The sequence below is a fragment of the Lichenostomus cassidix genome, chromosome 8 (genome assembly GCF_008360975.1).
Source record: "Lichenostomus cassidix isolate B80296 chromosome 8, HeHo_3.0, whole genome shotgun sequence".
Classification (NCBI taxonomy): domain Eukaryota; kingdom Metazoa; phylum Chordata; class Aves; order Passeriformes; family Meliphagidae; genus Lichenostomus; species Lichenostomus cassidix.
This window is the reverse complement of record NC_139489.1, coordinates 11,099,771-11,122,848: the sequence shown is the minus strand read 5'-3', so window position 1 is coordinate 11,122,848 and position 23,078 is coordinate 11,099,771. Positions and strand designations below refer to the sequence as shown.

The following is a 23,078-nucleotide window of genomic DNA, read 5'->3' as shown; positions in this document are numbered from 1 at the left end:
TTCTAACAAAATTCTAACTAACGGTTTTAATGTTACTTTTATTCTACTTTGTCTTGCTTTAAACATATTTTAATGCTTTTCTGAGCATTTTTTCTTTTTGGTGAAACGTAAAAAGGGTCAGGACCTAAATCCAGTAACAGGATTTCTGAGGTTGCTTCTGGGTTTTAAATGGGCAAATTCTTCGCACTGTACTTGAAAGTAAGTCTTAGAAGAAGTCACCTATTACTAAAGAACTGGACATTGTGCAGAACGTTATTTAAGATGTCATTTTGTCAATAGAAACTTAACCCACTTTGCAGACTTCGGCATGACATATTGAAAGCTTTCTTCACAAAAATAAAAATACTCTGGAATATATTGATTTCTTTTTTCTTATTCTTTTTCCTTCCCTGTTAAATGAAACCCTTAGATCAGTCCTTTCACCTTAGGCAGTTTTGAGTCTAGAATTCTGTGACTTGGTGAAAGTGAAAAGAAAATTATGACCTCGCTGAATCTATTTAAAAAGGAGGCAAAAAAACGTGAAAGGACTTCACCATGTCCATTAGAAATCCTTCATAGGTGTTGTATTTTCACTGCATACAATATGGACTTGGGTACTTTAAAGATTTTCAGTACACTGGACTTTTTCACCGAAGAAAATCGACTTTGGCATCAGGATGAAAAACGTTATAAGTTGTACTATTGTATTCTGTAGTTTCTGAGCCCTTAGAAAATGTGCTTTGTCACCTGGGTTTTGTGGATTCTGGTTTGGCATATTGATTTGTTCCTGGACATTTACTGATGAATGTATGCTAAAAGGGTTTTGTCTGTATAATATATTGATATTTGTGAAGAGAAGAGCAAATTTGTGCATGTGTAGAAACATGTCTGTCAGCGAGGAGAAGCTTTTGCCCTGTGCTTTTGGAACTTGTTCTCAACCTTAATCAAAATAAAGCTTACCTGATGCATCCATGATGTAAGTACTAGATACATCTCTCTAGAAGTTATTAGGAATTATTTATAATCACACATAATATCAAGAATCAGTATATTTTTCTTAGAATATGGTTCCGAGCATTTTCCTATTGCACAGCACATACAAATCTGAGTGCATAAACATTTTTGTCCTTTTTTCTTCTCTTTCAGTGTGATTGTGGCATCCCAGCCTCAGGTGAGGGGAGGTGAACTGTCAGAGCTGTGTGAGCCTGGGAGGGCTGTGGAGAATCCACTGAGGCTTCCAGAGAACAGGGAAAGCAGCAGTGTGGTGCAGCTTGAGTACTGAAGCCTTGGGTTTTTTCTCCATGTATTCTCTAGGCTTGGAGATGTTGAAGGTACAAAATGATCCATTATGGGAAGATAAACATTTGCCTACTCCACTTCTTTGTGGCACTTCTCAGTGGAGAGCTGGAATTGTTCTCAGTAGCAGGTGTAAGCACCAGGAATAGGGATTAAAACAAAAGTATTCCTACTGTCCTTAGAATTCTGTAAACTGATACTGTGTGGTAGACAATACCAGTGTGCTGATCAGAAGCTTTTATGTAACTGGTGCACAGATCCTCCCTGCCAACAATGATGCAACTTCATGGGAAAGAGAAACACTCCGTGGGATGGATCTGAGTAGCATTCCTGGTGCTGGATTTCTGGATCTATTCACAATGTGTTGGGTTTGGGGGTTTTTTGGATAGTGTCCTTCAAAAGCAACGACTTTGTATCCAAAATCTGATATAATGGTGACTTTTCTTAAAATCAGGAAACCTTTTTTTTCCCCTTAGCAAATTCTAATACAACAATCAAGTAAAATCTGCTGTACACAGACTGTGTAGAAATGTGTAGACCCAGTATTGAAATGAATCCTACAGAATTCCTTAGAGGATTTTCTTAGCTTTCCTTTTTTAACACAACTCTTTTTCAATTGCAGTAAGTATTTTAATAAAATATTGATTTTATGAGCAGGCTTTGCCACACTTAAAAAAGTGAAGTTGATAAAACTTTGTGTCTTGCTTCAGTTGCAGTTACACTTATTTGGACTCCTCAGGCCTTATTCAATTTTTCTCTTTCCCTCTTTCAGTCACCTTTTTCAGGAAATGATGGAAATATCTACAGAACTCAGCTGAATTTTGCCAGTAGCAGAAGATACCAAAGATTCTGTCTTTTTAAAAGCTTACCTGCTTAGGGAAAAGGAGGCAATTAGGTGGGTTATTAAAATACAATTTATGAATAGAGGCACTCAGTAAGTGTGCATGTGAAGGTGATTAAATTGAAGTGAGAACAACAGTTTGACTGGAATGCAGCAAACTATGCTTCAGGCATTTTTAACATTTTTGTATGCACAGAAGTGAGGAGTTGAAATGGATCATTCTGAGACACCATGAAGTTGCCTGTGCTACACCTGAGACAGTATTTTCTATGCTGTGGTAACTTTTATTCCTTGAACAGTTACAGTCTGAAAGCAAGTACAGAAATGTCATAAAATTGTCTGTAAATGTGATTGTGTATTTATTTTTTATTTAAATTTAGTAATCTTTTCATTTTCCCTGGGTGACCTTCAAGCTCACTTTGGGATGTGGGCTCTGGGAACCAGCATTGTCACCCTCTGTCACAAACCATATGTGTTTCACAGGCCAAGTGTGATTTGCAGTATAGATGCTTCCTCCAAGGTGCACAGATGATGTTTATAATGGAATCCAGAAGACAAGCCAGATGGCAGTTTCTTGATGGTTCTTTGCATGGGAATTTTCAGAGCAGAATTGAATTTCATCATTGTGCAACTCTGCATAGATAGGTCTGTGAACCAAATGTGCCCATGCTTGCAAAAACTTAGTGTATTCATGTCTGCACCCTGTACTGTGCAACTGCATTGACAGGGCCTGCAATGGGCTTTAAAGACATTGTTTAGAGCACTCAGGGATGATAAAAATGGAAGTTGATCATTTCAGTTTTTCAGCTCTCTTTCAGGATCACATGTTAAAATGTGCTGTTATTGAACGGTAGAAATGGTATGTCTCCTGTGGGGTTGTACTCACATCCAGGTGCTCTCCTGTCCCCTGGAGTGCCTGTGACCAAGCCCAAAGGCTGACACAAGTGTGTGACTAAGCTGTGCTTCTGTTACAGAATGAAAAGTGAGGTTCCTTCAAAAAATGAGTGGAGAAGGAAGCCTGAGCAGTGGGGAGACAATCAGTGTTTGTTGGTCTATTCCAGCTGAATATTTTCATGTTTAATCACTGCTATCATGAAATGCTGTTCTCTTGGCATAAGCAAATACCAGAGGCTGTTCACAGGTATCTCTACAAACATCATTAGAAATGGTGCATCTCTTCTAGAGAGTGAAGGTTTTTTTCTTTGGGATGGTTTTCCCCGCTGAAAGCTGGTGTGTTATTGATTACATGTAATGTAATCTGGGTCTAATTCTCTTCCTGAGTGCACACTGAGCCCATTTCCATCTCTTGTTTCAGCAGTCAGGGATTTCCATTCTCAGTTACCACATCCACAGAATGTACTGGAAGTAAATGGAACTTGCAGTCTGATCTGCCTTCAGATGGGCATCACTGCATGCTGGAGCTGGGCTGAGTTTGCAAATCACTGAATTAGTGATTTGCAAAGGGGCTAAGCCCAGGTCCAGCTGTGAATTTATCCTGGGTGGAGAGGATCTGTGCAGTGATAAGGACAGGGAGGTGTTGCAGTGCATTCCTGAGAGGGACTGGAAGGAGCAGCTGAGGCAGGGCAAGGGAAGTCTGCAGCCATGGCAATCCTGATACTGACAGCATGTCGGTGAGGGGTTTTTGATGTTAGAGAACTGCTGCTTTCTCTTCTCTGATGGATGCTTGGAGGGAAGGAATAAAAGGAAGTTTCTGATCTGAAGGCTTTCCTAATTATCCATTCAGTATAGCTGGAGAAATGAGATGCTGCTAGTTTCTGGTAAATAGTGAAGATTTGATGCAGTTACTAGCATTGTGAAGTGAAAAGCTTCTATGTGGTCAGAATTATTTGGACTTGATAAAAACTGATTAAGTGGAAGGCCATCCACAAAAGAGAATGGTGCATTTCAGAAAGTCTCTGGCATTTGGAGAGAAGACAAACTTTGTATATGGCACAGTGTGGAGATAAGGACTGGGACAAGAAAGCTCAGTGTCCCCATGTACACATCTTCCAGCACTGTCTGTGTTATGGAGCTCTGTGTGACCTGGTAGAATTTTATCATGCTTCCAGACTAATTCACCTCTGGATTGATACAAGCATAAAATATTTCACCCAAGAGACTAATCTATCCATAAAATTATGAACTGTAGAAAAAAGCAGTGTATATAACGAAAGTGTCTTCTCAACCATGTGGAGATCAAACACAGGCTGGAGCTGACAGAGTGGAAAGCTGTGGCTCAGTAGCAATGGTTGTCCTGCAGAAGTCTCTTTTCAGTATTCTACAAATGAATCACATGTGCCACAAAAACTCTTTTAACCAGCACTTCAGCACTTCTGTACAATAATGAGCATAATAGTTTTTTGCATTTCTTAAGTGGTGGAAGGCAAATTAAAAAAAAAATTGAGAAAGTTTCTCATGGAAGATTATATCCTCTGGACTCTAATTGATTTCTGCTTTCCCTCTTTCTGTGAACTTTGAAAAAATAAAAACCTTTCAGGAAACATATTTTGAAATTGTCTGTGTTTTGTAATGAAAACTTGCATAGGCTGCATAACATACTCTGAAATCAGCATTTCTTAGAACTCATTTCACTTGCAAGTTCTTTAAGACCAAGTTACTTTTTCTCCCCTAATGAGGATTTCTGCCTGATTTAGTGATTAAATTGATAGTGTTTAAGGATGTACATCTATTAGTGTTTGACTGTGCCATGTCTTCTTCCTCATGCAAATTATAGGTTTAACTTTTTTTCCTTTCTTTCTTCTCATGTCTGTGTGCTAACAACACTGAAGCCTTGGCCAATACTGAGCCAGTTTGGCTAATGTGGCCAATGGGCTTAATAGAGATGCAAATTGTATCGGCCTGAATTATTTTGGTGACATTGTTTACAGCAATCCCTTGAACAAAACAAGCCCCACGAGAAGCACACTGGACAGTGTAGCAGCAGTGCTGGCAAAGCTCAGCCTAGGGGGTCTTCCCTATGAAAATGGCATTTTTCACACTGCTGTTGCCATGGCTTTGATGACAAAGCTCAGCAGAGACCAGGTCACCAGGCTGTGGTTTATTTGGGAGGTTCATGGCATGTCATACTAGTCCCTGTGACAAAACTGACTAATCTGAAATAGCAAATAGATTTTCTTTCTTGGCCTGACTTACAGGATTAATGCTCTTACATTAAATGTTTGACTAGGCCCACTGGTTCTGCATGTGGTGAGTATTTTAAACTTGGGCTCTGTCCTTTATATCCAGCTCCAATATAATGGTACTTATTTCCTTTGTCAAATGCTTCAATATTTACCAAGAAAGAGCCTCACTAAACATTAGATTATGTTTTATTTTCATTAAGTTACTTTCTTTCTGTACTAGTTTTCCTGTCCAGGTTAAGTTTGTAGCTCACAATATTATGGATCAGCCTGTGATGATTTTAGGGTCCCCTTACCTCCCTTGGTCTTTATAATGCATATGGAGTGGCAAATAGGATCAATGGGGTCATCAGTAGATCACTGCAATGTATGCTTGTATTTTGTGCAGTTCTTTTACACACCCTTCTCTGCAGTGGTCCTTGCATTTGTATTTGTTTGTATATATAGAAGGCTTTCTGCACTTGTTGTTGTTGCTGGTTTCTTTAATCTGCTCCTTCTCTGCAGCATCATTTGCAATGGAGGGATGAAGAAGAGCTTTTCAGTGTTTCATGTAAGGTACATCTACACATGTACAGCCACAATAAAAAAATAATAATGGTGTAGTGGAAATGTTCCTGTTTTCTCCAGCACAAATGGGCAGTGCCACTGAATAACAGTAACCACTTTCAGTTTTTGGCCTTGTGTGCAGCAAGGATGCAATGGGGAAGCATATCCTCACAGGCTATAAATCTGTTCACTTTTGCCTTGGTGTTAAAACATAAACCTAACCTAAGCTCTTGCCTTAAACGAAGCCACACCAAATGGTTCCCTTCAGAATTTCCTTTGTTTTGCCATTAACAGACTCTCACCATGCTGTATGTTTGGATCCTAATAGGTTCCAACTGATCTGACAGCCAAAGTTAAGTCAGCAAAGTCCTAAAACCTTCTACCTTGCTAAACACGAATTATTCCCATTATCTTCCCTGTACTTCAGGAAGTAGCTAGTGTCCTAAAAGCTACTGATGTTAGCTTCACACCTGTCTGGGTTGTGTAAAGAAACTAGCAGATTTAAATAGCACTAGAGATCTCCTAAAGAAGGAAAACCTGTTCTCAGAAACGAAATTATTAAGATGACTTTTTGTGTCTGTTAAAAAGAGTCCAGTCTTGCTGTCCATCTGTGCTGGATGCTTCAGCATTGCTTTCAGTAAAATGAGAATGCATTTCCTGTGGTTAGATCTCATGGTGGGCCTGGCACATGGAGAGGGTGGCAAGGCTGGAACTGGGCTTTAGTGTACAAGGTGATGTTCACTGGATAAATTTTTTCGTATTTTTTATTTATCTATTTATTTAAATGCAGTCTAGCTCCTGTATCTCGCATCTAGGAATGGCCTACGGTAGATTCCAGGGGAATAGCACAGAAAAACAGAGGAAAATACATTGTGACATTTTTCCTGTGGAATTCTGCTTGTACCCTTAAGCTGATTCTGTATCCTTTTATTCTTATTTACTATGTTCAGATAGGTTCCATAGGGTGAGGATCTTTCTTTTTTTCTGTGTTAACTGTAACTTCTTTGGAAGTCTTTTGCAAACCTAGTGGTGGAATTCCAAGTGGATCCATCACTGGGATCTCTTGATTCCCTTGCTTCAGAGAACCTTGAAGAACTCTAAATAGATTTGCAAGGAAGGGTTTTGCTTATGAAAGTTGCATTACATATTCGCCAATGTATCTTCTTAAGGACTCCTAATTTTTTTCTTACAGTTTTCCATCTGTTTGTCTGGATTGCTGGGGTTGCTTGTCTGTAATTTTCCTGTCTGTTTGGTCTTCCCAAGTCCTGGTCAAAGTACTCCCCAGCAAACAGGGACACTGTGTTGATAATCTCTCTGCAGCTTCTCTGGCATGCAGGAAAAAGAGATGTGTCCCTTTCTGCTGGCAGTCCTGTGCAGCCCTGTGCTCTCTGCTGGCACCCTGGAGGAGGCTCAGCCCCGAGGGATGCTGGCTCAGGGCTCAATTCCACACATCTGCCTTTGCCACGGAGCTGCACAGCCGAGGTGAAAGTCACCAGCTTTGCTTCTACTGTGATGCTGAATCTCCTTCCACATGGTGGTCAAAGGGCATCGTTTGACATTTCATGTTTTGGTGTAATTTTCAGCATGGAAAACATTTAACAGTCTAGTGGTTTTTAGGGTATTTAGCATAAGCAGTGCCATTTGACAGCCATTTTAGAAAAGATTCTTTGAATTTTATACTTTCCTGCTTCAGCACAGAGAAATTTCTCACCTTAGACATTTGCCCTTTCATATTTCCTAGGTTTTTTTTAAAGAAGAATATTTCCTTGGTTTTTACTAAAGAAGATTGTCCTTAATTATCTCTTTCTCCTTACAAAATCTTATGCTTGTGGTAATGCAAGGTGTGCTTTTGCAGCAGGCAGCTGGAAATTCAAAGTGATTAGTAGGAACTGGTGGTCCAAGGAAGGCAGATGTATTGATACCTGTAAGGTTTCTGTACTTCCTTTTCTTTTCCAGTACATTTTTCTGCCTTAAAAGTATTCTCTGACTGTTTAACTGCTGAACTTTTTTTAATTCCTAAGCTATGTTTTAAATTGAATTACAAATTGCATCTCCTTGCATCAGATAAAATTAATAACTTTCATTAGTCAGAAATTATTATCAGCATTTTTCAAAGAGTTTTTGGGGCACCTATGATCAACTTACAGAATACTGTAAAGAAATCTGTGCAGGACAGCCACTGCTATTGAGCCTGGACATCACACTCCATCAGCTCCAGCCTGGGTTTGATCTTCAGATTTTAGGGGGAATAAAGCTAGATGGCACAAGGCACATTTTATTCCCTACTCTTTAGATTCCCCTCACTTCATTCCTCAATTTTTTTCAATAGTTTTCCCAGCTATTTTTATATTACTATTTCCTTGCAACCTTAGAGGTATTTTGGGTAAAAATCACTTAGCTTCCTTTGAAGTTTGCCTGGAAAATACAGCAGGATAAGTCCCAGGTAAGCACCTCCAGAAAGATTTTATTAGTTTACAGCCCTGTTCATGTGTATGAATATACATGGCAGTACCACTGTGTGTTCTGCTGGACTGAGCCAGGGCTGCCAGCATGCAGACCCAAATCTCTCCCAAATTGTTTCCAAAGCTGTAACTTGGTCTTAGTTTCTTCACTTCCCCTCTCCTCAGTTTCCTTACCCAGGAATAAACTGTGTTGTCTTTCTGAGGTGGAAGGTTTCTCCAACTGCATCATGGTTTTGCTTCGTACCACAATGCTGTCACCACTGAGCCAACAGAACACAAAGCAGCTGTGGTACTTCTTTGTTCTTAGTTGCAGAGATGTTTTCTTTACCACTCTCATTTCCAGCTGCACATATTATGGCATAAGAGCTACAGTTCTTCAAGATGAAAGATAGCTCCTCTGACAAAGCCAAGTGTAAAAGCCTAAAGGTATGCAAGGAGTTCAGAACTAAACTAACACAGATCTTAAAATTGCTGATGTCTGTAAACACTGTTTTGCAACAGCTTTTAATATGTGAAATGATGCACTGCAGATCATGAATCGATCAAATTATAGTGAAGAGTGTGAGATGACAGCACAAAGCAGAAAATGGCAGCAATGCCCAGTTGGTACTACTTATCCCTGGACTGACAGCATTTTCTATCATAAATCTGTTTGCTTTATAACTAGGCCATAAAACCTTATGTCAGGCTGAAATGCAGCAGGATTCTGTAGTTCAAAAATTGTGCATTTATAGAGAAATACATCAGTGATTTGTTAATTAAAATTGCAGTGCTTTAACAGTTATTTACATTTCTTTTGCACTCTTATAACTTGTGCTTTTTGGACCTGATTTATGTTCCATGTAAATCTGTGTGATCTATTTAAAACTTTCTGTCTCCTTGGCTTCATGAAATTTCTTTTTATACACACAGGTGTGACTTAGTCTTAGAAAATACACCTTCATACCTTTTGTAATTAGATGGGGGGACCTTGCTGAAACTTCACAGGTTGATGAGACAGTAAAAAAGAGAGACAGGAGAGAAAAGTGAGGAAAGGAAAGGCTAAAAAAAAAGGAGAAAATTCTGCACCAACATGAAAACAAGAAAATGGCATGGGATGACCTGAAGTGCAGGGAAATGGACCAAAGCTTGCTGAAAAATTGCAAGGTTTCAGGTCATGAAAGGAAATGAAATCCTGAATTCAGAGAAGTGTAACAAACACTGGGGACAGGAGATATGATAAAATAAGAGGCGAGTGAAAAAAAAAAAGAAAAGTTGGAAATGGAAGGAATACAATGCAATGGATTGGGATGAAATGTATTGCAGTGAAAAAGACTGAAACTTGCCCCAATTCATTTATTAACAGAAACTGAGCAAGGAATGAGTTACAATGCTTAGTTTAGCTCTGTTAGGAGATTTAGTGTCACTTTATTCAACGTTTCTTCATATTCTTAATGTTTCCCCTGATCTACTTGACACTGATTAGTCTTGCAGACAGGGAACAAGCATCTGGAACATAATGGGGTCCAGCAAGTCCCTCCCTTCCTACAGAAAAATAGAAGTAGACCAGTGTACTCTATCTTTAAATAATCTGGTTTTATCAATAATATAGCTAAACATATAGCATACATATCCTGCAGCCCTTGACTGATGGAAAAACTAAGAGCTCTATTTTAAAATGACAAGATCTTTTTATTGTTGTATCAGTAATAAAACAAGGAGGACATCAGAGGACCCACTGTGATCTGTACCATGTCTTGCAGTCACATCAGAAATTATCTGTAAATCAGTTTGACAGATTTCATCAACTGGAGCAATATATGCTGGATACACACCCCAGTACACATGTTGAAAGGGATGTTCAAATTGCCATTAGTTCAAAATCCATTCTGTTTTTTATAGAATGCACTGAAATCAAGTGGAAGGAATAAAACACCGTCAGTGAAAGAAGGAGAGTTAAACACCAGCTGACAAGAGAAAGGTAACAAGCACTTGGCATTCAGTTTGTAAGCTGAGTGGTGTGTACCAGGAAGAACACCAAAATAATGCTTTTAAGGCAAAATACATTATAGTTTCTTACTTTTTGATAGTGGGCAGGGCTGCGGCAGGACAGTGGCTCTTGGAGACCTGCACTTCAGGTTCAGGCAATGTTACAGAGGTGACACTGGTTTGCCCCTGCCAGGACAGTTCCCTTTGTCCCCAGAGAATTGGGGTAGCTGTGGGGCAGCTGCAGCTATTGCTATCCAGTTTTGGGAAGAGGAAGACCGTGGGTTAAGGGGGTTTACATGAGAGTGTTTGGTCCCAGTTCTACATCTTGCCTCTGAGGTTCAGCTTCTTGGATTTAGGTGTTTAAAGGTAGTATCTTTGTTCTAGCTTTTGCACTTGTCTAATGAGAGACACCTTTCATCACCTGAGGTATATTTCATGCAATAGCTAGTGATTATTTAGAAGAAATTTGAGATATGGTATTTGTGAAGCAAAAGGAAAAGTAATACTGTAACTGAAATCTTCTTTATTCACAAGCCAAATGTAACCCAGTAACTCCCTCTGTGAGGTTCCCTACACAGCATGAGCATTGTCCTTCCCCTTGTCTTGCAGGGACTCACCATGCACATACAGGTACTTCATGGAAAAAAAAGCAGTTTAACTTTGCTCCTTTCAGGAGGACAATTTTGTACTCATGGAACTCTTTTCACATTCCAGCTTCAATGTGATCCAGAAACTCTGAGATCAGTGAAGATCTTGAGACAGTGGAAGGCAGAGGTTTTTGCAGGTGCAGTGCTGTGATCCTTCTGGCTACTATGATTGGTATTGTAGTACCTGGTAGTTTACCTTCTTCATCCAGAAATCTGGTCCCATTGTGTCGAGCAGTTGTGGCCTGGTTTGTAGGCTGTTGCCTCAGGAGGGCTCTGTCAGCCTCTTGCAGAAATACAAGAGGCAAAATAGAACACAACCCCTCCAGCCTTAGCCTGGTGTCTTCACTGAGAAGCTGCTGCCATGGCCAGTGGGGGGTTTGGCTTTTTCTGGATAATTTTTGTTTGCCCTCCTTCCTCCCACCCCTATTTAAAAAAACAGCAGCTTGATAGCACAGCAGCAAATGCACATTAATATCAAACAGAATTTTCACTACCATTTTCATATTAGCATGAGATGTCAGAATGTAAAGTGAGCTGGATCTTCACATGGGACCACTCTTGCTGTTAAAGGCTTTAGGCTGGAACAGAGCCCAAAATTTTTAGAAGAAATCCAACATTTCCCGATCAAATATTAATTACATGCGATATAGAATTATATATTCCAAACAAGTTTTATAAATAAAAAGCTAGGCCTTTCAAACCATCAGCAATATTAATTTTGGATTCAAAAGATTATGAAAGATAAACAACCACATAACCGTGAATTAGAAAAATACTGGCCTAGGTTGCATAAAAACCTCCATTAAATAAATACGGAAAGTTTTCACTATGAAAATCCAGTGGCATCGTACTTAAAAAAGCCTTAATGAATTAACCATCCCTTAATGACACTCGGGTTGTGTTTCACGAATCACAAACACACACAGGAAGTCAGATGGCCCCAAAAGGCGATGGACTGGGTGAACACAGTTGAACAGAAAGTACTCTTGGTGTGTGCTGCTCCTCCATCCCAGCTTCCTGACTGCTGCTGCAGGTGCCAGCTGCAGACCCTGTCCCCCTTCTCCTCCAGGCTGCCCTGCTGCCCCACCAGCTCCACAGGCTGCTGCGGGAGGCGACTGGCAGTGCTTTGTGCGTCCATCCCTCAGGCCAGCGCTTTGGCCTCGGGCTGCTTTACAGTGAGTGGCTCTGGTTTCCAGTCTGGCTGGAAGAAGTGGATGTTGAATGTCCTTGCCCAGTTCTCGAAGACGCGCTTCTCGGTGATGAAGCGGTGGTGGCTGCCCTTGCGGCCTCGCTCGTGCGAAATGTACATTGTGCACTCGTCAGGTCCCAGAGGTTCATAGTAGTGATAAGGTACTGAAAGATGATTAGGGTCCCTGTGGAAAAAAGAAAATAGATGGAAGCCCAAGATGTTCTTTTTCATTGATTGAAAAGATGCTATCTTTAATGAACTGATGGGCTCAAATCCACTTTTTCTCCCAGTTAGGCTAGGTAGCTGGTTTTTTCTTGCATATCTCATACATTAGAATGGGGCAAAGGTGTTTGCTTTGCTTTTTCCTCTGCTCTCCTTTAATCCTCCTCCACCCAGTTAAATGAAGGACAGCAGTAGCTCAGAAACAAGGAAGAGTGCTGCAGGGCCATGTTACTACTATGAAATTTGAAGTAAACTGCTTCAAAGAGATTTATATCTAGATTATGATTTGTTAAAGGTCTTGCAGAGGTATTTACTGAACTGGGGGAAGAAAGCAAAGATGACAGAGGGGAGGTGGTTATCTGTGTCACATCAGCTCAGCTGAACATTCTCAGCATGCTGCACGAGGTTCTGAGAGCACAACTTCAGTGAGTGTCTGCATGCCAAGTCAGTGGTACAGGCTCTGGTGCTGGGGCTTTAATCAAACGTCTGGTGCACAAATGAGTGCTTTATTTTACAAAAGCAGCTTTCATGTATCTAAGCTAAAAATTAAAACAGTTCACCCATAGTATCCTTCGGACCTTGTGAACCCGTTCACATTTCCCAGCAGGAGATGAGTGACTTGTGGTGACACACAGGATATGCCAAACACCAATTAGATACTTAGGATAAAGTTCATTTTAGCAGATCTGACCTCAGTCTTTCCATGTTACATTCTGTAAATGGCAAATTTGTATTATAATAAGCCAGAGTGATTCATTCTCCTTTTGTTTTAATCTCTACATTAACCTGTGCCCATCGTGGTTTTTTACTTTGGCATGGGCGTTTGGGGCTGACAGGAACTCACACAACTCTGTCATAAATTCAAAGAGAGCAAGCTGTCCCAGACAGAATAACTCATTTGCATCCCTTTCTCCCCAGTTGCTGCCAAGTGTTTTGCTGTGGCAGAAAATATCCCAATATCAGCATTCAGTGAAGTCTTGGAGCTGCTCTGTGTTAAAGCCTGAGCTGAACAGGACCCTAGCAGAGGGGAAGAAATCTGATGCAGATTCAGGGCTGTCAGCTCTAATACACAGTTGATTATTTTCATTTTTGAAGAGCTAATATTTAAGCTCACTTTCATTTGAATGCATCCACAATCTGTCAGTAGTCTGTGCTGGTCATTATTTTTACTGTGCAATTCTGTCACCTACGCAATTTTCTAATTTTTCTTATTTTGCCATTATCCAAATTGTATATACAGAGGTAATGTATGATATTGCTGCTGCTCTCCATTTGTGCCTCACATTAACGTTTTAATTCGATCAATCTGGCTTCCTTGTAACACAACATGGTGATCAATCTTACAAGACCAGAATAACAATAAAATTACATTTCTAGAATAAGATGGATTCTAAACTTATTAAATGTATTCTCACTGGAATACATAAGAGTGAAACAAAATCCTTCATCACCTCACCTACGGAAAACATACTTGTAATCTAAAGCTACCCTTCATATAGAAATTTATTACTTCTAAACTACAACTATTAGAACTCAATGTTCAATTAATTTTTCACTTTTTTGATACATTGGACCTCTTATTGTCACTTAAATGAATCATTTGTATGGTTACTGTAAACCTAATAGGATATATTTTCATGTGATGTATTTTTTGTTAAGAACCACTAAACAAATAGGCCTATGCCTCTCATTTTGACTGCTCTTCCTTCTTGCTCTGAGGCTGGATTTTACTCTTGGGCTCTCCAGGGTAAACCTGTATTTCTTGGTGTGCATTGCTCAGTGCAAGAATGGGGGCTGGTGGCTATAGACCTCTCTGGGATTACTCTGCAGCTGACAGAGGTTTTAAGGCTAAATTCCAAAAGCTGTCATTTGGATTTAGGAATTCTGAAAGGCATTTAAATACGGAGGACCTTCTCATTTTATGGGAGTTCTGGATTCCCCTAGATTGCATGCTAGTAAGCTTTGAACTCTGGCTTGAGTACACCATAACCCAAATTAACTGTGCTGTGTTATCTTCTAACTCTGCAATTAGCTTGTGTCACCAGCAAATGAAATGCATGAGTAATTTCTATACGGAAATTGCTTGCCACCTCATTTATTAACATTAAAACAGATGCTGTTTTATCACTGACTGATACTGGACATTAATCAGTATTTTGTCAGACCCTGCATGCATATTAATATCACAGCTGGAAGGAATCTGGGAAAGCTCCTCTGTACCTCCTGCCTGATCAGCCACCAGCACAGCAGCCGTGGAAGTGCTTGTACCCCTGTCAGTCAGCTACTGTTTGCCACTTGAGTGCACATTTCCCACAGATGGTATCCACCCACAGCAAAAGCTGGAAGTACAGCACAAAATAAACCAGGCAGGAAAACCAGGCCACCCCATACCACATTCTGGTCAGCCTCTTTCCTTAGGAATGAAGAGCCACTATGTATCATCCCTCTCAAACTATAGGTATTCACACACTTTGTAAAGTAATTCATATCCTCATGGGTGAATAAAGTGTCATTTATATGTTGAGTGATGGGCAAGGTGCCGTGCCAGGGCTATGAAGATTTCTAGATAATTTTTTTTGCCTTCTATTCCCAGGATCCTATTTCCCTGACCTCCATAATTAGTCCTGTTTCCCAAACCATGTATGCATTCTGTTACTAAGGTAATGAGATGAGGCAGATGGACCAAAGAGCAGGACTGTCTCACATACAGCTCACTGTGAGCCTCTCATAAGCTCCAGGAAATGTAACCAGCAACAACTGCTGCTTTGTATTTGATTTAAAGGAACTGAAAGTGGAGAGAGAGAGAGAGAGAGGTAAGAAAACATTGAAGTATTTCAAATACCAATTTTCAAGTGAATTATCATGGAAAATGGCCTGGCAGTCAAATGACGATTCTTACAGGAAAATTACCTGCTTCAATAACTGGAACAAAAATTATTCATATTAGTTAAAGTAAGGCTCAGAATTAAGTTTTAAGTTTCTGGGAGTTCCAGAAGGCCCATGAAGAGGAGAAGAGTTAAAGAGGGTTCATCTCACTAACCCTTTTAGTTTTCCCTGTGAACATGAGTACCCTGAGACCTGCAGGGAACCAACCTTTCTGTCCTAGCTGCCCATAATCCCATGGAGAGGGGCTGGAATTCCTACAAACACATGAAGGCTTGTCTTGTCCTTCCAGCCCTGCTGCTGAGCAGCCACAAAGGGAAGCAGCAGCACTGCAATGGCTTCAGGAATTGCTGTGGTATTTGGGCACCTGTCAGGCTGCTGCTGAAGGGAGGCAAGAGGAGAATCCTGACTGTCCAGTTCAGCAGTCCTGTGCATGCAATGGGCTGACAAAGGGAGCACAGAGAGGGAAATGCTTCCCATCTGGGGTGCTGATTTGCTCCAGGAAAGGCTAGGATTGGATCCCTGGGCACTGGAAAAAATACAGCAAGGTGGCTTGTCTGCACTGGGACAAAAGAATGAGAGGTGCACACGCTTTCCAAAAATGTTTGCAACATGCATGGAAGCACAAGCTTTCATCTTATTATAGAATGTACAAGTCAGAAGGATTCAGCAGCATGAGAGCAGTATCAAGCCATTAACCCTTACTGCAGCATAAATCTGTAGCAAGCAAAGGGGTTTGAAATTACATATAGCTTTGCTGTAAAGTACTAGAAATTTAGGATAGTCAGGACACCAACTCCAGTTCAGCTATAAAACTCAGTGTCCAGTGAAAGAAAATAGAAATGAATCTAAAACATCTTGTTGCAATTAATAGTGACAAATATTTTTAGTCTGTGCTCCAGACTCCTTCACTACATTATTTTTCCTGCATGGGTGCAAAGCAATTTGGTTAATGATCTTAAGCTAATAATTTGTAGCAGAATCAACAGCACGATGTTCACAGTACCTTTGAGGTGTCCTTCACGTCACAGATGTGACACTAATTTAGTTCCATGACAGTGATCACCACATTCATTACTTATTCCACAAATTAATACTTAAAAATGAATGGGTATCTATCTTGCTGAAGTTATAAATTTGATGATATTAATTCTGAGTAGAAATAAGGGGGTTTTGGGTTGGTGGGGTTTTTTTTTCAGTCTTAATGATTCATTAGTTGCACAGCAATCAGGATACCCACACCATCTAGCACACACATATTTTTGTTGTTTTGTTGAGGGTTTTTGCTTTGATTTTTTAAATTTTAATGGTATACTCTTACTCTGTCTGATTGAAAACCAGGAAATATGGCTTTTAACTAAAGAATATTTCCTTCTTTCTGCTATTCTTTTCTGTTGCCTTATTTCTTTGAAAGAAAGCACTGTTTTAACTTCTTAATGTGTGGCTGAAGAGCAAGCTAAGAAGATTAACTCTATTTCTGGCAAGAAACTCCTTTCATAGATCTTCATGGACAGCTTCTTCCAGGCATGGCAACTAAAGTTTTCCCCTTCATCACCTGGGGAATCAAGCTGAAGTAAAGACACTTCCTATTACTTTGATTAAGAAATGACCTCTTCCCTTTTTACAACCAGGTGTGCATACCTTTATGTTATGATGTTTTTATGCAGGCTATAAGAATAATTACATCTATCACTGGCAGGATTGATCTACAGCCTTTCTTGTGTTATTATTTAATATTAAGTCTGTTTGATTTCAGAGTATTGATTCTATGAAAGCTTTTCATATTGTCTCAGTGACATTTTTAGTCTCTCTTAAAACAGTTTGTTTGGTTTTAGTTGGGTTTTTTTAATATGCATCTAAATTATTCTGACTGTGCCTGAAAAGTCAGTTATACACATTCATTTGCAGTGAAATGCTGTCTTCTTTATTTTTAGATCATCAGTTTAAGAATTACTTCCATGTGCCACTGGAACAACCCCTTCTGGAGTAAGGCAGACCAGCCACTTACAGCAACTGAAGTAGTGTGTCTTGGCCAACTGAGATGACAGAGGAACGAGATGCTGTGCTGTGGAAGGTATTTGTGTTGTCTGGCATATCTGATCTAGTTTGCTATTTTCCTTGGAGAATTCATGATGAAGTCTGGCAGTACATCACAGCATTTATCATCAGTGTTTTGTTATAATTTGTAAAAATTCTCACAAAGTAGAGTTTAGTGTTGACATTTTATGCTGTGATTTCTTCAGGGATTTCTGCAACGTGCCCAAGACAAATGCAGATTCCTGAATGATTCTTTTAAGTGCTCAGAGGAAAGTCAAAGCAGCCCCATTCTTTGAGACTAACTCAGCACTGCACTCATCTATTTGAGACTAACCCTGCCCTCCCTGCCCCTGAAGTCAATGAACCAGACTTCAGTAAGATCACTGCATTTGCAAGAGGAAATTTAAGCAAGTACTTCTTGGTGAAAGGGTTGGTGAGCAGGTGATGAAACGTTGCACTGAGGCCTCTGGACTGGTTCCAGCTTTTCCTGGTGACCCAACAGGACAAATGGGATCAGCAGTGGCTGTGGGCAGAAACCACTCAGTGCTGGTAGTGCTGGGTGGGCAGGTGAGGCTTAATGTCAGCATCAAGATTGCTGATATAATACAAGTTTGTCTGTGTTCATAATGGTATCTTGTGGCTAATGTAATTTTGGTCCAACTCTAGCAGCCCTGGAGACTTTCCCTGTCACTGATCTACAATGGGGAACCTTATCCAGGACCTGGGGTTTGTGTCCTGAACCCAGCTGGAAAATGTGCTCAAGCTGTTCCTTTACACAGAATTTGTGCTGCTTCTGCTGCTTGTGACCCACCCCCTGCCATGCCCAAAATGATGATTACAGGACTGACTCTCTGGCTCCAAATTCAGGGGGAGGGGTTTTGTGGGGATTATTTAGGAAGCTGCAAGATTGGCATTCATGTGACAGTGATACAACAATCTTAATTTGAGTTGCACAGAAAGTTCAATTTAGAAACTAGTCACTGTGAGAACACTGTTCCTCTATTAATTTGGGGGAACTCGATAAACAAATTAAAAGTAATGTTTTCCAGTACTTCTTTCTTCAGATTAATTTCATGCCAATTATTGCATTACTTTTAGCTGATAAATATTCAGAGACTAAAAGAAAGCAACAAGATGGATTAATTCTCCCACATTACAAATAAAATTTTAAAATATTTTATATAACATAATTAAATGCTGTTTGCCGTTTTCAGAATGAGATCATGGGACATCTTAATTAATTGCTTTAAGAGGACTGAAGACTTGTTGCAGAGCAAAAAAGATTAAAAGATTCAGATACTTATCTGTAACATTAACTTTGTTGGGTAATAATGTTCCAAAATAAATCCTACCTGCAGAAATCCGGTGGCACCATGCCATAAACATTTATCCTGTCACAGAGCTCTAATGCGATAGTCATTGTGAACCAGCCCGTGCTAAGCCAAGTGTTGGATATCTTCCTGAAAGCAAAAACATAATTAAGTTTCTAAGCTGGCAAATAATTCTTGAGATTTATTTATTTATTTATTTATTTACTCTGAAGCAATTTCTCGGCATTTTCTTTATTCTCGTAAAAGGCTTTGAAAATTGGGCAACCAAGACTACTTTGCTCATCCATTTTTTAATGATTTTGCTGGTGCCTCCTGTCAGTGGACTAATCTAGGCAGTAACTGCCCTGGCTGCAATTAATTTTGGGCACAGCAATCTTAATATTTAGGTAACATTTTGACTTGGTTTCTAGAGGCTCCCAACCCCTCACTGTGACTGCTGGTAGGAAAATCTTTAGTTGGCTGCAGCTATGGCTGTGCCACAGCCAGCCTGGGAAATCCTTCCTCCTAGGAACCTCCCCAGGTGCCATCCCTGCCTGGGGGGAACCTTTGAATGGGACTGACAATGCTGCCAGGGAGCTCTCTAAGGCAGCCCCTCTCTGCCTTCACTGCAGCCTGGGACATGGTTTGAAGAAGCTCAGCTGATCCCAGCATTAATTCTGCAAAGCAGGAGACACCTCAGTGTAACTGCTCACAGATGTAAGGGGTTTACAAGTTGTGTTGAAGTTTTGCTGTATCATAGGTTTTTATCTGCAAAGTGGCAACAGCAATGTTTCCTGTCCCTCTCCTTTGCTTGGCAGTGCTGTTTAGTTTCTAAGAGCTGGGCTCTGTGATGGTTACTGGATAATTCCCAGGACTGTGTTAAGGTCCTGCACTGGCTCTGTGCTGTGGCAGAGCTGGCACTCTTGGAATGGGAGGATCAAGGAAATGCCAGCAAAGAACACATCTTAAAGGTGTCACAAGGCAGGTTTAGGGACAGTGACCTCTCTTAGACATGGAGGCACATAAAGCTGGGGGTTTGTTCTAGAGAAAATGAGTTCACTCAAAGGTCTCCTTTCAAATGCTGTAAAAGTGTAATTCAGAAGTTCTCCCTCATGGCTCCTCACCCAGCTAGGAAAGTCCCACAGGAAGAAGTTCAAGCTTGTGTTATCTGCAGCCCAAAAAATCCTGAGGTTCCTGCTGACAGCCTAGCACAGTGACAGTCTCTCCCTTCATCTTCTGCTGAACCTGAGGCACCAAGGGAGCAAGTGCAGGCTCTGGGAAGGCCTGGGCACTGTATCAGAATGTATTAAAGTGGAACCTACATTAACACCATTCCCCCACACCTCTATCTGCCACACATGTGAAATTCTGTCACCCCCCCCCCCAAAAAAAAAAAAAAGTACAGCGGAAAATGCAGGGTTGTCTTCAGAGAAGTCATCCAGGAATCCCAGGTCCTGACCCAAGTTCCAAGGCCATCTTTTACAGTTTACTCAGTGATAGCAGAATGTGGAACAGTCTTGGAAGCAGGGACCTGAGGCCACAAAAGCCACTGCAAGCAAGTGCCAGCAATCACTAACATCTAGTTCAGCCTGCAGGAGCCACATGCAGCTTCCCAAGCTGATGCTAAACAAGCTGGTTCCAAGTAGGTCACCTACAGGGCAGTAGGAGGAGATGTTTTGAGCACTGTCAGATTGAGGAATGCCTTGTACTAAGGTTTCCCATTTCCTCAGGGAATCAGACTACTGCAAAGGAAAAAAAAAAAAGTGGTGGTGTCTGTGCCAGCTGCTTAAAAGACAGTTCTAAACATAAGGGAATTCTTTAACTAAATATGCCTGGAGGATGCTGGGGAGCCTAGGTAATTTGTCCTGTCCGTAGTGCACCACCTGGTAACACATTAACTCCTGAAACACACATTTTTACTGCTCCTGACACACAGACTTTCAAGCTGAGCTGGCATTTGGAGAATGACAAGGTATAAGCATCTCATTATTTCCAATTATGGGGCCTTATTTATTTTCTGACTGTGCACTTGGGGGTGGTGATGCAGTTTGTCACAATGTCATAGCTGGGTTGTAAGCCTTCAGGCACAGCAACAGTAAAAAACAGTAAATAAGAATTTTTGGCTCAAAATTATTAGGAAAGAGAATAGTAGGGAAAAGCCTAAAAAACTTGCTTCTTGGCCACCTGAGAGTTTCTGAGCTCTGAATGACCAGGTAATTCAGGAACATGTTCAGGCTAAGAGTGCTCTGGAGCTTGCACAAGTCCACTGTTCCAGGTGCCCAACACTTAAATTCCTAAACCAAGGGAGCAATTGCAGCCAGACCATGACCAAAGCTTTGCACAGGTCAGGACACCCAGCTAGGCCCTCTGCTGGGCTAGTTTTCTTTCTGCTTGCACACACTTGAGCTGTCATTTAGTGCTTTCAATAAACAGGAGAACAACTGAATATAAATAAACTAGCTTAGAAGCTAAATAATCAAATAAAGATTTAAAAAATTATTCAAGTACCACTTTGCCCTCTTTAAATACCATGTCTGTAGGACAGCAACACAGAAACAGGGTTGCATTTCATAAATGATCTGAGCAAGAGTCCAACAAAAGAATTCTGTTTTTTATACCTAATCAGCAGTAATGAGAGAATATGAAGAACTGTCATGTGCTTATTAGGGGAAATTATCAGATATTCTTTTATATGACGAACTAACACACTGTGCTGATTGTTCTGTAGTGCACACTAAATTACAATTAAAGGCCTTTCTGCTCCACCAAAATCTCATTTATAATCTCTATGGAAATACTCTTCCTGCAGTTATTTCATTTATGCTGCTTTTATCTAATTACTATAATATTGGTTCTGAATAATATTTTCTTAATGTACCCTTATTCAATTATGAAGTTATTTTCAAGTACAGTTACTTTATAATGCCAAGTATATTGCTCTGCAGCCTTTGTCTTTCGCCATACTATTTAACTGGCAATGTTTTCTCAAGGTTTCTCTTCATTTCAAAATAATTTTTTTCCGAAAAGCACAATTCTTCCAATTACTTTTTTTTCTCATCATTTTCAAGACAGAAATGAATAGTCTGATTATTGTAACCTTGCAATCACGCTTCTCCCTCCCTCCTTTGTTTTCTGTAGGCACTAATGTCAAGAGCTCAGCAGAAACCTCCCAGGGAACAGCAGCATTCTGGGCTATACAATGTTCTGCTTCTGCCCCCACAGGTACCTAAATTTGCTCCCTTACAAAATCTTTCCTACCCATGTTTCTTTTAATCTTCCCTTTCTTCTGTGCTGCTTCTTCATTTATTTTCATCTCCCATTTTAATCTTCTTAGCCCTTCAAGTATGCTGTCTGTGCCCTCTAAAGGAGTGGTTCTTACACAGCAGAGCCTCCAGTTTATTAAAATCAACAGGGCCTGCTCCTCAGGCTGGATTTTGCTGGAATCCCAGTGTCCTTGACTCACACTGGGACTTCAGGGTGCCCATGACTGAGTTCACTATAAACTTGTTATAATGTCATTAATGGCTCAAATGCCTTGAGAATATTTCAGGAGCTGAGCTTGGTGCCTGTGCAGAAAAAGAAATGTTTTCATCACACACTCACTACAGGCCTGTGGCTTTGGATGGGTGATGCAGAACCAGAAAGAGCAGCTTGTCTGAAATTGCACAGCATGTGTCAGAAAAAGAACAGGATCCTGGCAATGTCAGGGAAGGAACAAGACAGGATTGAGCCCTGTTCCAAGCTTTGGTGTGTATGCTTTGTATTTGTAAGCTGGCAAATCTGACTGTGAGATACTGCAAAATAAACCTACCTCTTCATTTGTATCTAAGTGGGGACCCTGTTCCCTTTTTACAGCAGCATATTTAATAAGTAAAAAAACAGAACTTCATTAAAAATAAATGTCTTTCTTGCTGGGAAGTCTTTGGTTTGAATGCCCATTTTCAAACATTATATGTGAAAATCCTCAAGTACTGCAGTGGGTCACTTACTACAAATTTGATTTGAAGATCAACCTACATGTCTCATAAACAGTCTCATAAAGATGTAACTATCATAATAACTTTTCATTTTCCAGTTGCAAATATAAGATGAACTGTTCTGAAGCACCTAATGTATGACTAATGTTTATTTGTTTTACAAGAAGCTTTACAGCTGCAATGTTCCAAGAATGCTTAAATTCAATAAACAGCTATTATAATTCACTGAATGGTGGCATTTCCTCTATAGGAAAACATAACCTATCCGTTCTAATTTTTCAGAATCAGTGAAAAAACTTTAAGGTATATTACCCCAAAGTGAGATTTAAACAGCTCCTGCCTCCTTGACTCTATAAACAGTACATCCAGACTCTGGTATTCTAAGCCTATGAGGCAACACTCCATACAAATAATTTTGATGTGTATTTTTTACTTATGTTACCAGTGATGTTATTTGGCATGTCACGCCACATTGTAACTCATGAGGCAGAGGATTTAAGGGGCGGGATTATCCCTCTGAGCAGATCTGAAATTGGTATTTATAAACTGCATTATTTTACTACTCTGTGACATCCCCATGG

At 40.2% G+C, this 23,078-nt stretch overlaps 1 protein-coding gene and 1 long non-coding RNA gene across 5 annotated transcripts in view; one reads left to right on the top strand and one right to left on the bottom strand.

Moving 5' to 3' along the window:
• The first annotated feature begins 13 nt into the window (after positions 1 to 13).
• On the top strand, positions 14 to 22,722 carry LOC146433848 (uncharacterized). 4 transcript variants are annotated; one of them, XR_014853726.1, is made up of 8 exons: positions 14 to 1,896; positions 2,048 to 2,170; positions 10,146 to 11,016; positions 12,586 to 12,734; positions 14,884 to 16,804; positions 17,122 to 17,247; positions 21,659 to 21,742; positions 21,855 to 22,722. It is a non-coding gene; the product is annotated as an uncharacterized LOC146433848 (long non-coding RNA). The 4 variants fall into 4 exon arrangements; XR_014853724.1 differs by having other exon boundaries at positions 14 to 2,170; positions 10,146 to 10,224; positions 10,947 to 11,016; XR_014853725.1 differs by having other exon boundaries at positions 14 to 2,170; positions 22,129 to 22,722.
• ST6GALNAC5 (ST6 N-acetylgalactosaminide alpha-2,6-sialyltransferase 5) overlaps positions 9,915 to 23,078 on the bottom strand; it is a 64,408-nt gene continuing 51,244 nt past the window's right edge. The window contains exons 4-5 of the mRNA XM_085067857.1: positions 18,563 to 18,670; positions 9,915 to 12,252 (exon numbers count right to left, since the gene is read on the bottom strand). Coding sequence (XP_084923983.1) covers positions 12,021 to 12,252; positions 18,563 to 18,670 — 340 coding nt within the window. The 3' untranslated portion in view covers positions 9,915 to 12,020. The remainder of the gene's footprint in view (positions 12,253 to 18,562; positions 18,671 to 23,078) is intronic.